Source organism: Balaenoptera borealis (genome assembly GCF_965194805.1).
Source record: "Balaenoptera borealis genome assembly, chromosome: 6".
Lineage (NCBI taxonomy): Eukaryota > Metazoa > Chordata > Mammalia > Artiodactyla > Balaenopteridae > Balaenoptera > Balaenoptera borealis.
Window position 1 is genome coordinate 60127839 of NC_138863.1, and position 15442 is coordinate 60143280.

The window sequence follows — 15442 nt, forward strand, 5'->3', positions numbered from 1 at the left end:
TTCTTTGAGATTTTTCTTGTTTCCTGAAGTAAGATTGTATTGCTATAATCTTCCCTCTTAGAACTGCTTTTGCTGTGTCCCATAGGTTTTGGATTGTCGTGCTTTCATTTTCATTTGTCTCTGGGTAATTTTTGATTTTGTCTTTGATTTCTTCAGTGATCCATTGGTTGTTTAGTCACATATTGTTTAGCCTCCACGTGTTTGTGGGTTTTTTTTTACATTTTTTTCTTGTAGTTGATTTCTAATCTCGTAGCGTTGTGGTCAGAAAAGATGATTGATATGATTTCAATTTTCTTAAATTTACTGAGGCTTGTTTTGTAGCCCAGCATGTGATCAATCCTGGAGAATGTTCCATGTGCACTTGAGAAGAATGTGTATTCTGCTGCTTTCAGATGGAATGTTCTATAAATATCAATTAAGTTCGTCTGGTCTAATGTGTCATTTAAGACCTGTGTTTCCTTATTTGCTTTCTGCCTGGCCATCTGTCCATTGATGAAAGTGCGGTTTTCAAGTCCCCCACTATTACTGTGTTACTGTCAATTTCTCCTTTTATGGCTGTTAGCATTTTCCTTATAATTTAGGTGCTCCTATGTTGGGTGCATACATATTTACAATTGTTATATCTTCTTCTTGAATTGATCCCTTGATCATTATGTTGTGTCCTTCTTTGTCTCTTGTACCAGTCTTTATTTTAAAGTCTATTTTGTCTGATGCGAGTATTGCTACTCCAGCTTTCTTTTGATTTCCAGTTGCATGGAATACCTTTTTCTATTCTCTCATTTTCATTTTGTATGTGTCCCTAGATCTGAAGTGGGTCTCTTGTAGACAACATATAAAGACAAGACAAAGGGTTTTGTTTTTGTATCCATTCAGCCAGTCAGTGTCTTTTCGTTGGAGCATTTAATCTGTTTATGTTGAAAGTCATTATTGATATGTATGTTCTAATTATTGTCCTTTTGTTAATTGTTTTGGATTTGTTTTTGTAGGTGTTTTTCTCTTCCTTTTCTCTTTTCTTCTCTTGTGATTTGTTGGCTAACTTTAGTGTTGTGTTTGGATTCCTTTTTCTTTTTTTGTGTGTATCTGTTGTATTTTTTTGGTTTGTGGTTACCATCAGGTTTTGATATAGCAGTCTATATGTAGACAAGATTGTTTTAAGTTTCTGGTCTGTTAATTTCCAATATCCTGCGCTTGTGCTCTCCTCTTCTCACAATCGCTGGTTTTGATATCATATTTGTGTGCAGATGATTTCCTACATTTACTATATGTTTGCCTTTACTGGTGAGCTTTTCCATTCATAATTTTCTTGTTTCTAGTTGTGGCCTTTTCTTTTCTGCCTAGAGAAGTTCCTTTAGCATTTGTTGCAAACTGGCCTGGTGGTGCTTGTCTAGCTTTTGCTCATCTGTAAAGCATTTGATTTCTCCATTAAATCTGAACCAAGAGCCTTGCTGGGTAGAGTGTTCTTGGTGGTAGGTTCCCTTTCATCACTTTAAATATGTCCTGCCACTGCCATCTGGCCTGCAGGGTTTCTGCCTAGAAATCAGCTGATAACCTTTTGGGAATTCCCTTGTATGCTATTTGTTGCTTTTCCTTTGTTGCTTTTAATATTTATTCTTTGTCTTTAATTTTTGTCAATTTGATTAGTATGTGTCTCCACGTGTTCCTCTTTGGGTATATCCTGCCTCGGACTCTCTGCACTTCCTGGACTTGGGTGACTGTTTCCTTTCCCATATTAAGGAAGTTTTCAGCTACTTTCCCTTCAAATATTTTCTCAGGTCCTCTCTTTTTCTCTTCTCCTTCTTGGACCCCTATAATGCAAATGTTGGTGCATTTAATGTTGTCCCAGAAGTCTCTTAGACTGTCCTCATTTCTTTTCATTCTTTTTTCTTTATTCTGTTCCATGGAAGTGATTGCCACCATCTGTCTTCCAGTTTACTAATCCATTCTTCTGCCTCAGTTATTCTGCTATTGATTCCTTCTAGTGTATTTTTCATTTCAGTTATTGTATTGTTCATCTCTGTTTGTTCTTTAGTTCTTCTAGGTCTTTGTCAAACATTTCTTGTATCTCAGTCTGTGCCTCCATCCTTTTTCCAAGGTCTTGGATCATCTTTACTATCATTACTCTGAATTCTTTTTCAGGCAGATTGCCTATCTCTGTCTTCACTTCACTTAGTTGTTCTTTTGGGGTTTTATCTTGTTCCTTCATCTGGGACATATTCCTCCGGTGTCTCATTTCGTCTAACTTTCTGAGTTTTCTGTTCTGCAGGCTGCAGGTTGTAATTCTTCTTGCTTCTGCCGTCTGCCCCCTGGTGGATGAGACTAAGAAGCTTGTGCAGGCTCTCTGGTGGGAGGCACCAGTTCCTGCCCACTGGGGGGTGGAGCTGGGTCTTGCCCCTCTGAGCAGGGCCGTGTCAAGGGGTATGTTTAGCGGGCTGCTGTGTCCTCAGGAAGACTTTTAAGCAGCCTATCTGCTGATGGGTGGGGCTGTGTTCCTGCCCTGTTGGTTGTTTGACCTGAGGTGTCTCACCACTGGAGCCTATAGGCTGTGGGTGGGGCCAGGTCTTGGCAGCCTCCAGGAGGGCTCACACCAGTGAGTACTCCCCAGAGCTACTGCCACCAGTGTCTTTGTCCCTGCAGTGAGCCACAGCTGCCCTCCCACCTCTGCAGGTAGACCTGGCCCAGTCTCTTACAAGGTCACTGCTTTTTTCCCTGGGTCCTGATGCACACGAGACCTTTGTGTGCTCTCCAAGAGTGGAGTTTCTCTTTCCCACAGTCCTGTGGAATTCCTGCGATCAAACCCTGCTGGCCTTCAAAGGCAGATTCTCTAGGGGGCTTCTCCCATTGACGGACCCCCAGCTGGGGAGCCTGACGTGGGGCTCAGAACTTTCACTCCTGTGGGAGATCCTCTGTGGTATAATTATTTTCCAGTTTGTGGGTCGCCCACCTGGCAGGTATGCGATTTGATTTTATCGTGGTTGCTCCCCTCTTACCATCTTGTTGTGGCTTCTTCTTTGTCTTTGGATGTAGGTTTTCTTTTTTGGTAGGTTCCAGCATTTTTTTGTTCGTTGGTTGTTCAGCAGTTAGTTGTGATTGTGGTGTTTTCATAAGAAGAGGTGAGCTCATGTCCTTCTACTCTGCCATCTTGTCTCCATCTTTTGATGTCCTCTTTTACATCATCATGTTTATCCTTTTGCTGTTCATTGTAGTTATAATTGCTTTCACAAATTTTTTTTGTTTTTTTAGAAATCTACTGACTTATTTAAGTGATATACTTTCCTATTTAAGTGTTATACTTTCCTATTGTGATTTTCTCTTTCCTATCGATTCTTCTTTTCTATTTAGAGAAGACTTTTCAGTATTTTTTTTTTAGGATAGGCTTAGTGTTACTGTATTCTTTTAGTTTTTGCTTGTCTGAGAAATTCTTTATCTCTCCCTCTATTCTAAATGACAACATTGCTGGGTAGAATATCCTAGGTTGCAGGTTTTTTCCTTTCAGGACTTTGAATATATCTTGTCACTCCCTCTGGCCTGTGAAGTTTCTGTAGAGAAAGCAGCTGATAGCCTTATGGGGGTTCTCTTGTGACTCTTTGCTTTCTCTTGCTGCCTTTAGAATCCTCTGTCTTTAACTTTTGCCATTTTAATTATGCTATGTCTTGGTGTAGGTCTGTTTGGGTTCATCTTGTTTGGGACCCTCTGTGCTTCCTGTACCTGGATATGTTTCCTTCATAATTTCAATCATAATTTCTTCAGGAAGTTTTCAATCATAATTTCTTCAAATATGTTTTCAATCATAATTTCTTCAAATATGTTTTCTTTTTTTAAAAGTTTTCAATCATAATTTCTTCAAATATGTTTTCTTTTTTAAAATTTTTATTTATTTATTTATTTATTTTTGGTTGCATTGGGTCTTCGTTGCTGCACGCGGGCTTTCTCTAGTTGCAGTGCGCAGGCTTTTCATTGCGGTGGCTTCTCCTGCTGTGGAGCACGGGTTCTAGGCACGCAGGCTTCAGTAGTTGTGGCACGTGGGCTCAGTAGTTGTGGCTCGGCTTCAGTAGTTGTGGCTCGCGGGCTCTAGAGTGCAGGCTCAGTAGTTGTGGCACACGGGCCCAGTTGCTCTGTGGCATGTGGGATCTTCCCAGACCAGGGCTTGAACCCGTGTCCCTTGCATTTGGTAGGTGGATTCTTAACCACTGCACCACCAGGGAAGCCCCAGATATGTTTTCTATCCATTTTTCTTTTTCCCAGAAGGTCTCCTTCTGGGACCCCTATTATGTGTAGATTGGCTCGCTCTAAATTATCCCATAGTTCTTGCATATTGCTTTTTTTTTTCCACTTGCTTTTCTGTCTGTTGTTTTGATTGGGTAATTTCCATTAATCTATTTTCCAGATCATTTATTCATTTTCCTGTGTTATTTAGTTTGCTATTTATTGCCTTTAGCTCAGTTTTTGTCTTGGCAAATGAATTTTCATTGGCTCCTCTTTATAGTCTCTAGTTCCTTGTTACAGTGATTTGCATTTCTTTTTTCTTTCCTTTTTTTTTTTTTGGCCACAACGTGCAGCTTGTGGGATCTCAGTTCCCTGACCAGGGATTGAACCCAGGCCACAGCAGTGAAAGTGCCGAATCATAATCACTAGACCACCAGGGAACTCCTTGAATTTCTACTGATAGCCTTTTTTAATTCCTTTAGTATTTTTGTTACTTCCTTTTTAAACCTGGGGTCTAGTAGACTGGAGAGGTCTGTTTCATTGTTTGTTCTTTCAGGGGAATTCTTTTGTTCTTTTAATTGGGAGTAATTCCTCTGCTTTTTCATTTTACTTAGCTTTCTCTGAATTTAGGAGAAACAGTTATCTACTGTGGTCTTGAAAGGCCATTTTTATGTGGAAGTGTCCCTGTGTAGCCTGTGTAAGTCTAATATTTTTGGTGTGAGGGTTGTTTCTGGTATGGGTGTCTGCCATATCTTTCCTCAATGTGTGCTGGCTGTTATCCCCTTGTTAGGGTGTGTGATTGCTGTTGTGGTGACCAGAGCCTGCTCTGGATGTTGAATGGGGCTTCCTCTTTGCTCTTGGGTTGTCACATCCCTGTGGGCGTAAGGGTCTCCTCCCCAGTTGTTGGAGTAGAAGCCCTCAGATCCGTTTCAGAGCTGTGGTGTGAGGTAGGCATTACTGGAGCACTCCTGCTGGGAGAGGACGCACTGAGTATTCCTCCGCAGGAGCTGTCCACGTGGAAGTGCACTCTATGGTGTCATTTGTCACATGTCATGTGGGCTCACAAAGTACACTGTTGTTGGCACTGCCCTCGGCATTGCCTCAACCCTGGGAATGCAGTAAATAAGTCTGGGTGTCCCTCAGGCACTGTGCTCACAAAGCGTCCAGCCTAGACCCACTGAAGTCTGGTACCCAGACCTGCTGTAGTCATGCACCTGGACACACAGTGGGAACTATAGTAATCAGCTCACGTGCCAGCCCTGTCTCCTCGTGAGTGAACCCACTGCCCGCTGCTACTAATGCTGGACCCACCCCCGCCATGGGAGCACCAGCAATCTGCTTGGATATCCCGCAAGCGCTGAGCTTACAGAGCTACTGGAGGCGTAAATCCCAGAAATTCGCGCAGTTGCGGGGAATTGGCTCAGATTTCAGACCCGCCTCCGTGTGTGCGCAATCCACAGGTGCTTGCATGCTCCCAGGGCTCAGAGGCAGAGCCGCGCCAGCTGTGAGCATGCTGAGAACGGGGCTGCTATGGCGGGACCCCACCCCTCCTTTCATATGCAGCTTAACAATGGGGTTTTTATGGCAGACCTGGGCTCCATCCTGTGCACACCCCTCGTTGTGGCCTGGACCACACTCCAGTCCCTCTGGGCTGTCTCTGTGCAGCCAACCCTAGTCCTCTCCCCAGGTCTGCAGAAGGACAACATTGTATGGTTCCACTTAGATGATGTAACTTCCAGATCCGTAAGAGTGAAGCAGTAGTTTGCAGGGGCTGGGGGGAGGGGTAAGTGGAGAGTTATTATGTAATAGGTAGTTTCAGTTTAGGTTGATGAAAAGTTTTGGAGATGGATAGCAGTGATGGTTGCACAACAGTGTGAATGTACTTCATGCCACTGAACTGTGTACTCAGAAATGGTTAGAATGGTATATTTTATGTTATGTGTATTTTACCACAACAAAAAATTAAAAAGTGGCCCAGTGTAGACCAAGTCAGGAGGAAGAAGGGTGTTTGACTCTGTGTGGGTTCTGGGTCTACCACTGCTCTTTAATATTTGCCATTATGCAGAATTCCCTCTGCCCTACCTTTTAAGCCTGCATAATAAGTAATTAAGAAATTAGGTTTGACACATGTGTCATCCACCGCGAGGTATCATAAAGCAATGGCCCTGCCCCATAAGGGCTGCCATTAGAAATGCAACCCCCTGCCTTAAGCACTTCAGGCTTCCTACTGCTCTGGGGTGAAAGATGAAGCTCCTTAAAAAGGTCTTGCACGGCTTTGCACACTCTGAGCCCATCTTAGGTCTCCAGCACACCTTGAAGCCTGCTCACCCTTGCTCTCTCTGCTCTTTCACAGTGAGCTTTCCACCTTCAGTTCTTCGTGCCGCCAAGGTTGTTTCCTCCTTAGAACATATTCTCTCCTCTCTCTGCTTAGTTAGCATTTTCATCCTTCAGAGTTCGGGTCAACTGTTCCTGCACAGAAAACATTTCCTCACCTCAGATCAGATTAAATCCTCTTATTACATGTTCTGGCAACCCCACATCCTTTCTTGGAAGTGATTTTATATTTGTTTGTTTATTTGATTACTCTTCTGTCTTCCCCAATAGGTGATAAGCTCTAGGAGAACAGGGACCCTCTAGCTTTTCTCACATTGAATCCTGAGCTCCTAGAGGGACTGGCACTCACTCATAAGCCCCTCAATCATTATTGGCTAATGAATGAATGAATAGAAAGATAACTAACAATATCAAACTAAGTCAAAGATTCTTCTCCAGTTTATAAGTCATTGATGCTGTGACCTGCCCATCGAATACCACATTCTTCTCCATGTAAGACACATAGAGAAAATTAAGATTATTCCACAGCAAGAGATGTAATACATTTTAGATTGACAGCAAAAGGAAAGCTATTCAAGGTAGGGGTTCATTTTTATAACACTGCATATTCTATGTTGATTTTTCCAAAAAAATTATAAGCACAATTTGAAACCAGAATGACACTTCTTTTAATTTTCTCACACTGGTAGTTATTGATCCTCATTCATATTTCAGAGGAAATACCATTGAATTCAGGAGAAATCGATTTAACCTGCATGGCATTCAAAAATTGCTGGAAAAGCTTAGCTCCTGTACACTGTGCCAGTGACCTTGCTAAGCAGGTATGTGAAACACTTAAATGTATAATTTTCTGCAGGTGCTTTTGGTAAAAACATTCTTTCTTCTTTCTTACGTCTTCCAGCAAACCTCATTATCCTTCTTGTGACCCTGTAGGCATCTCATGTTCTCTTGGCTTGTTTGCAAGTTTTAAAATATTAACTGCATCTCCTGCTTCAGGAAGAGTTGTTTGGCTACTACTCTCCATTTTTACTGTGTGAATTCTTTTACTTCGCCATCAGTACCTTGAATAATGGAGTTTAATGCATTTTCAAAGAAGCCATACATGATTAAAAATCTCTTATCTTTATTAACTAAAGCAATAGTTATTCTCATTTGGAAGACCAAGGGGAATATACATGGGAGAATATGTATTAATTTTGAATAATGTGGAAGCTATATTAAAATAAGGTCATAAGGGGTCAGTCACCATGGAGTTGGGGGAAAGGAGCTGTCATGTAGGATACCAGCTTTTAAGTAAGATAGGAGTAAGGAAGAGTAAACAAGAGCAAGGATGCCCAAGGGATAGGCTGTCAGCTTAATTTGTCAGCTTTTAAAATTTTCTAAGGAAAGGAAAACTACATAATGGTGGGAAATATATAAGGGAAACTTTGCAGCTGATATTGAGGTCTATGAGATAGTAAAATTCTGAAAAATAATGACTTCAATAAAATTTATTCAGTGACTTTTAAAAATTCTCTAGTAAATCCTAGGCTTTGTGTCCAACTCTGGATAGGAGGCATAACATTGCATAAAACACCACCCCTGTACCTGGGGACCTTGAATGATTACATAAATGAACACAGAAAGGCATTTGGCTGCCTTAGTGTTTCTCAAAGAGGCCTTTAACTGTGGATGTTAAAAGGGATTACAGGAACTTCTCTGGTGGCGCAGTGGTTAAGAATCCACCTGCCAATGCAGGGGACACGGGTTTGAGCCCTGGTCTGGGAAGATCCCACATGCCGCGGAGCAACTAAGCCCAAGTGCCGCAACTACTGAGCCCGCACGCCTAGAGCCCGCACTCTTCAGCAAGAGAAGCCACCGCAATGAGAAGCCTGCACACTGCAACAAAGAGTAGCCCCCGCTCACCGCAACTAGAGAAAGCCCCCATGCAGCAACAAAGACCCAACACAGCCAAAAATAAATAAACAAATAAATAAATAAATTTATAAAAGGGATTACAGCAGGACTTCTCAGAGCCTTGAATATGTTAATGAACACTGGGAATCATTTCTAAGGGGGTATATTATATTATCGTTCCCAAATTTTTTGAAGATGTCATCTTGGTTTTGTGTTTTACTCTGCAATTGTGCGTGTTTTGGGAGGAACAGCTTGTGAACTTATGAGATTTTTTTTTTATAACGTCTTTATTGGAGTATAATTGCTTTACAGTGTTGTGTTAGTTTCTGCTGTACAACAAAGTGAATCAGCTATATGTATACATATATCCCCATATCCCCTCCCTCCCACCCTCCCTATCCCACCCCTCTTGGTCGTCACAAAGCACCGAGCTGATCTCCCCGTGCGATGCAGCTGCTTCCAACTAGCTATCTGTTTTACATTTGTTAGTGTATATATGTCCACGCCACTCTCTCACTTTGTCCCAGCTTACCCTTCCCCCTCCCCGTGTCCTCAAGTCCATTCTCTACTGAACTTGTGAGATTATAGTCTGGAATACACTCTGGAAAATGCTGACATTAAAAAACAGGCATGGGTCCGGAAATTAAATAATTTTGGAAAATTTTTCATCAAATAGTATGCCAATCACTTAACTCACTGAGAAATTGTGTAGGACCCATAACAGGCAACTCTAAAATCTAGTGCCTCTTCGTAGCAGCAGTATTCCTAATAGCTGAAAAGTGGCAACCACCCAAATGTCCAGTAATTGATCAATGGGCAGACAACATGTTATATATCCATATCATGGAATATTATTCAGCCATAAAAAGGAATGGAGTACTGATACCTGCTACAATGTGGATGGACCTTGAAAACATTATGCTAAGTGAAAGAAACCAGACACAAAAGGCTCCATATTATATGATTCCATTTAAACAAAATGTCCGGAATAGGTAAATCCACAGAGACAGAAAGCAGATTAATGGTTTCCAAGGACTGGGGGGAGATGAAAATGAGAAGTGGCTGCTAATGGGTATGGGGTTTATTTAAGGGATAAGGAGAACATTCTGGAATTATATAGTGATGATGGTTGAACAATCTTATGAATATATTAAAAACCACCAAATTGTACACTTTAAAAAGGTGACTTTTAGAGTATGTGAATTTTATTTCAATTAAAAGAAGTCCAAGATCCCATCATGCCAAATGGTTATCTCTCCCATATTATAGGAATTGAAAACAACACACCTTTTCTTGTCACAATTATATTTAATGAAGATAGTAGCTGTTATTTACAGAAGATATACATACATACAATTCCTACACATTAAATGTAGCCTAATTGTGAAAACAGGAAAAAATGTACTCCAAAATTACATACTAAATAAAATAAATAAAAAGTAATTATTTGGCACAATATCTATCATGTAGCAAATAAATAACTCTATACCACTGATTGAATGAACTATTTACAATCTATTTGAAAGTGCAAAACAATTGCTGAAAATTAAGATATCTGTAATAACATTTAAGTCCAGAAAATATGTGGGTTTTTTTAATCAGTAACAATAATTAGCCAATAGTAAAGTTTTTTTTAATGCCCCGGAAAATAATTTTGAAAAATGTTTTCTGAATATTGTGCTCTTTTGAAATGTCATTTTTTTTTTTAATCTTAACGCTAGCAATTTTAAGAACCTTGGAGTTTCTCAGTGGAATTCTTATATATGTACTCCTGATTTGTAAGTTTAAAAAAGTTATATTGTAAACATAAATATTATTCTATATGTCATTCAGAAATTACAGACCAGTCCTCCCTAAATAACATAAACAGCCAGAATGTTTTATAGTAACGTGGTCAGGTTCAATTCCTTCAGAGGTAAGACTATGAAGATGGAAGAATATAGCCTCTAATTTGGAGTTACACGGATTCCTCAACACCTTCCAAAAACCCCATGCTCAAATCAAAATGTTGAGTTAGAAATTATGAAACTATACCACCAATGATGTAGCCAAATAAATACCATTTGTAGCACATCTCATCCTGTAAACACTCCTAGAAAAAAATATCAGGAGCTTGATACTTCTCTTGACAATGATATTTCTACCATACTCTTCATGTTGGTCTTATTTTATGTTTCAGCAAAGAAGATGGCACAACTGGAAATAAAATACGGTGACTACAAACAGGGGATTCGTAAGCTAGTGGTGTGCAAGCTGTATGCAAGTCAAAGAATTTCTTCTTTTGTCATGACGCTGGTAAGCTGAATGCAGTACTGAGATGTCTCAGGATGGGTTTTTGCTTGTTTTATAGAATTCTCTAGTGACAATACAGTCAGTACTAGCATAAATGGCATTTTTGAAAGATTGTGGACTGGAGGCAAACCGTTGTTCTGAGCACTTTAAAGGTCTATGGTCGACGAGGCTCTAATCTGTATGACATCTGTGATAAAGTTCTCTGGTTGTCAATCACATTTAATTGTCGTACATAACTCCGGACATCCTGATGGTTCTTATTCGCCTGAGCTGCATCAGGATCTGTTGAAAGAGAAAAGAGCAGGATTAGCATTGCATAATATATGCATATACGATACAGCTTTATTTACTCTAACTTTTACCTTTATCATGAATTCCTGGGTTCCATCAAGACCTTTCAACACACTATATTCATTGAAATGTTTCTACTTGGATGTTCCATCTCCTCCCTCCCACCCTATTCTTCCCTGGAATCATATATTTTGATAATTTTCCTTTGCATTACATATTGTAAAAAAAAAAAAAAAAAAAAAGGCAGCAAATAAAAGTGAAAGCATCGCCTGACAGCCCTGGTTATACATTAAAATTGTTTGCCCTTGCCATCCCACCTGTGTCTCACACTCTGATCTCTGCTCCCTTTGATCCAGATGAGGACTAATGGCAAAAAGACATAGTTTTCATTAGCTCCTAACAAAAGCACTTAACACCTGGGCTGAACTGAAGCAAGCGAGACTAGTAAGTCCGACTCCCCTCATTACTCGCATACAATATACAGCATTATTGCATACATTGTGTGTTCTTAGAGACTGTCCATACTCAGAAAAAAAAAGAAAAATCAACTCGGGCTGAAGGCATGACTTCTGCCAGACCTTCAATTCTCTGATGCGATTTGTTCCGAAATCCCAATTACCATTCTATTCTCATCCACTCCCCAAAGCACTCGAGCAGCAGAGCTATCTGAAGTTAACCAATTTCCCTAAAACTAGGCTGAAAGAAGAATCAAATGCTCAGATCCCTACACAGGGAATAGACATGAATGAGGAAGGCCATTTGACAGTGGTGAACTGGAAACACAGTTCCCTTCAGAAGTGACTACTCAGCTCTTGCATGCTGATGCCATGTGGGAATCTGCACCCTGAGTTGCCGGATCTTCCTATTTTTCTAGAGAAATGAGAAATCTGGATTTCTTCCCTGGGAATTCTTCCATTTTTGAATGGTGACATTATTTCACAATAAAAGGGAAAAAAAGCTCCGTTTAGATCCAACAGCTTGGCCATGGTCCATGGGTGGCCTCTGCCCCGTGGATCCCTGGTGTGGGACACTGGGAGTGGCCAAGCCAGCCTGGACTCTGGACCAGTGTTCTTTCCGCCATAACGCACTGCCTTCCGCAGTCCATCTGTTCTCTTTAGATCCACACACCACTCCCAAAGACAATTAGAATGCCATCTGCATGAGGGGCGAAGGGGAGTGCTGCAGGTCTGAACACAGAAAAGCAGAGAAAAGATACAAAGGCCCCCACTTGCTCTAAGAAGAAACTCATCAGTATAATTATCACATATAAATAATACCACAGTGTTTAATTTCCTCGCTTGTCACTGGCAGTGTACTCTACATTTACAATATACTGTAATTACATTGTACATATTCCCACAATGTTTATGAATCTATTCTTATAGCTTTATCTATAGATTTTTTGACTTCAGAGCTAAGCAGCTGTTGTTTACCAGCAGTTACTGATAACTTCAACAAATGCAGTGGAGATTTATATACATAAAATTTCCCCCCATGTCTCTAGGAGATATAGGAGAATGTAGGATTTACTTCCAAAGAAGTTTATAGAACAAAATATATTCTATCTCGCTTCTTCTCCGGTTCTTGGACCTCATGGAGAACCTTCTCAAGGCTTTGAACCCTCTTAGGCACACAGCATTTGCGTTTAATTTCAGGAATTTCCTAGAACCCCCTGAAGGGCCACGGATTCTAGGTTATAAACCTTTGTTGTGTAGACTGGCATCACTTATATATTCTCATACTCACTTGTATAACTGCCTTATGATCGTGTCTTTATACATATAGTAAATCACTAGATGAAGAGATAGGAGAGACTTTAATTCTGGCAGAATCCACATAAGATCGGTTGATGAGGTGCAAGGCTGCACCTTTTGGAAGGAAGAGGAGGCATAATCATTTGAGTCAATTTTTTAAAGATCTTGCTCCCCAAGTCAAGACTATTTTTCCTAGATTTCCCCCTCCGGGCATTAAACAATGAATGTTTAGCAGTTCTGGCATCCTGTGTTAGCAGACCCTCGCTTTGGGCCAGTCCTGTGCTAGGAAGAGCAAAGATAGCTCTGATGACTAAAACAAGAAGCGTTTAGTCTCTGAGCACTAGGTTTGTTGGAGGGGATGGTACTGGTAGCCTCACAGTCATGTCCATGTCAAATTATCATGTTAAGTTAATGAGCCCAATGACTTCACTGACTCATACAATGACGTTATTAGCACAGAACTTCACAGGGGCTACCTTCTCACTCCCAGACCAGCTGGAGGGAGCCAAAGCTCCAGCCCCTACCCAAAGTCCCAGTGCAGAGGAGGCCCGGCAGGGTGATCTGCTGCGATGATGCAACTTAACTCCCAACAGTTTAAACTTGCTATTTATTATCAGTGACGGTTTTATATGAAAGCATTGTATTATACCAGTTTTTGTACAGATTTAAGAAAAGCACCTTAATTCACCTAGAAATACAATATGAATTCCTGCTATGGGAACTTTCACAAATGTGCTTATAGACATTAATGCCTTCTCGCAACACCCCAAGAGACAATCAATACTATCTTTCCCAGTTTATAAACGACAGAATGAGTCATTACGAGTGGATGTGAGTTTCTCAACATGAAGCAGTGAGTCATAAAGAGAGTTGGTTAGAGGCAGGATTTGTTGGCAATCATGCCTTAGTTGTCTATCCATTCTGGAAAGAGCAGATGAATTCTCTAAGTTCATTCATAAAATAATATTCTTATGGTTATTTTAAATGCAAGGCCCCTATCCCATGGGATTCATGGTCCAAAGTGTCTCTGACACCATCAAATATTGTCCAGACTTCTAGAATGTCTCAGTAGCCTCACTGAAAAGGACTTAGCCACCAAGATCCATATTGCAGCAGCATTAACTTACTGAAGGGTTGGCTCCTGCAGTATCTCACCGTTCTGGCAGTGTTTGCAATCATGCGCTAAAAAGAATAAAAAGAAAAACTGAAATGCAGGTAAACTTAGTGTAGAATCCAAAAAAGAAAACAAACCATTATTTATTTCAGCAATACCTGGGACCACAAGAAACAGCAGGTTCTGAGATGTGGATTATCTGGAGGCAACTGGTTGACGTATAACCTGTTTAATCACTTGAAAGAGGCACCCACCCCCGCATGCCCCCCTCCCACACATACAAGGTATTTGTCAGGTGAGGAATACTAGTGGCATAACTCTCGTCTAATTGCTTGTTCCTCAAGATGTAAAAAGCAGGCTGTCGTTCCTGAGAATGGACCTTACTCCTCAGGACTAGTTTTTACCATCCTTTCTTGAGGTCACTGTGAATTTGCAAGAGAATTTGTAACTATTCTAGATCTGGAGAATGGTTAGCTTGTCAAGTTCCTCACAGTAAACAGGACTCAATAATGAGGTGTTTGATGATATTGACGGAACAATCATAGATATTCTATCGCCACATTTTTCCTGTACACTATGCATTATTAACCTTTCTCATCTTCCAGCAAAAGTGTGTGTTTTAATGTTCACCTTAATTATGTGATTCCCTCCCTCCTCCCTTCTTCATCCTTCCTGATTATAACACTAACACACGCATATTTTAGAATATCGTTTCAGACAGTAACTTCAGTTATATTTTGGTACATTTCCTTCTAATACTTTAAAAAATACATAAGCATGTTTTTCAAAAAATGGAAGTCATAACATACATATGTTTGTTTTGATCGGAATCTTCTCATATGGCATTATGACTCTTTTTCATGCCATTTGCATTTTAAAATCCTTTTTAAATAAGCAGGTATTCAGTCATGTGGATGGATCATAATTTATTTAACCTTTGTTAATTTTGTCATTAAGTGATCTCAATTTCTAAGTTTTGGTTGCCATAAAAACTTATAAGGAAACCTTTTGAACTGCACTCAACTTAGTTTAAAACAAAAAAAGAAAGAAGGAAAGAAATGAAGGACAAGAAACCTAAGGAAAAATATCAGTGAGACTGAAGCATGGTTTCTGAGCCACTACGTACATTTCTTGCTCATGGTATTTTAAGGGTAACTGTGTAACGTCTCAGGACACGGGGACCCCCAGTCTCTGTGTAACATCTCAGGACACTTTTGCTCTCAGGGCAGTCCCGCAGAGATGGTGGATTAATTCTAACACTAGCAGAAAATCGGTAAGGCTCCAGCCAGGAAAAGAGACTTTCTAATCTCTGAGTGGCTATTTAATTCCAGTCCTTGCTTTTTTCTCTCCTGGAACCTTGGCTTGCCAAAATATAGAAAATGGCTCTGAGAGAACTGATGTAGTGTTAAAAAAAAAAAAAAAAAAAAAACTTATTTGGCAGGGAAATTTTTTCATAGAAGAGTTGGAACTTTACAAATATATACAGGTGAACATTCATAATACCTCACTATATACTACTGCTCTGAGGCCTCTGGCATGCGTGAAGTGACATCTGTCT

General features: G+C 40.3%; 1 protein-coding gene across 7 annotated transcripts in view; it reads right to left on the minus strand.

Moving 5' to 3' along the window:
* Positions 1 to 9616: 9616 nt before the first annotated feature.
* RAPGEF4 (Rap guanine nucleotide exchange factor 4) overlaps positions 9617 to 15442 on the minus strand; it is a 308486-nt gene continuing 302660 nt past the window's right edge. For all 7 annotated transcript variants that reach the window (XM_082395391.1, XM_082395390.1, XM_082395389.1 and 4 more), the window contains 2 exons: positions 13898 to 13952; positions 9617 to 11007 (listed from right to left, as the gene is read on the minus strand). In XM_082395391.1, coding sequence (XP_082251517.1) covers positions 10880 to 11007; positions 13898 to 13952 — 183 coding nt within the window. In that variant the 3' untranslated portion in view covers positions 9617 to 10879. The remainder of the gene's footprint in view (positions 11008 to 13897; positions 13953 to 15442) is intronic.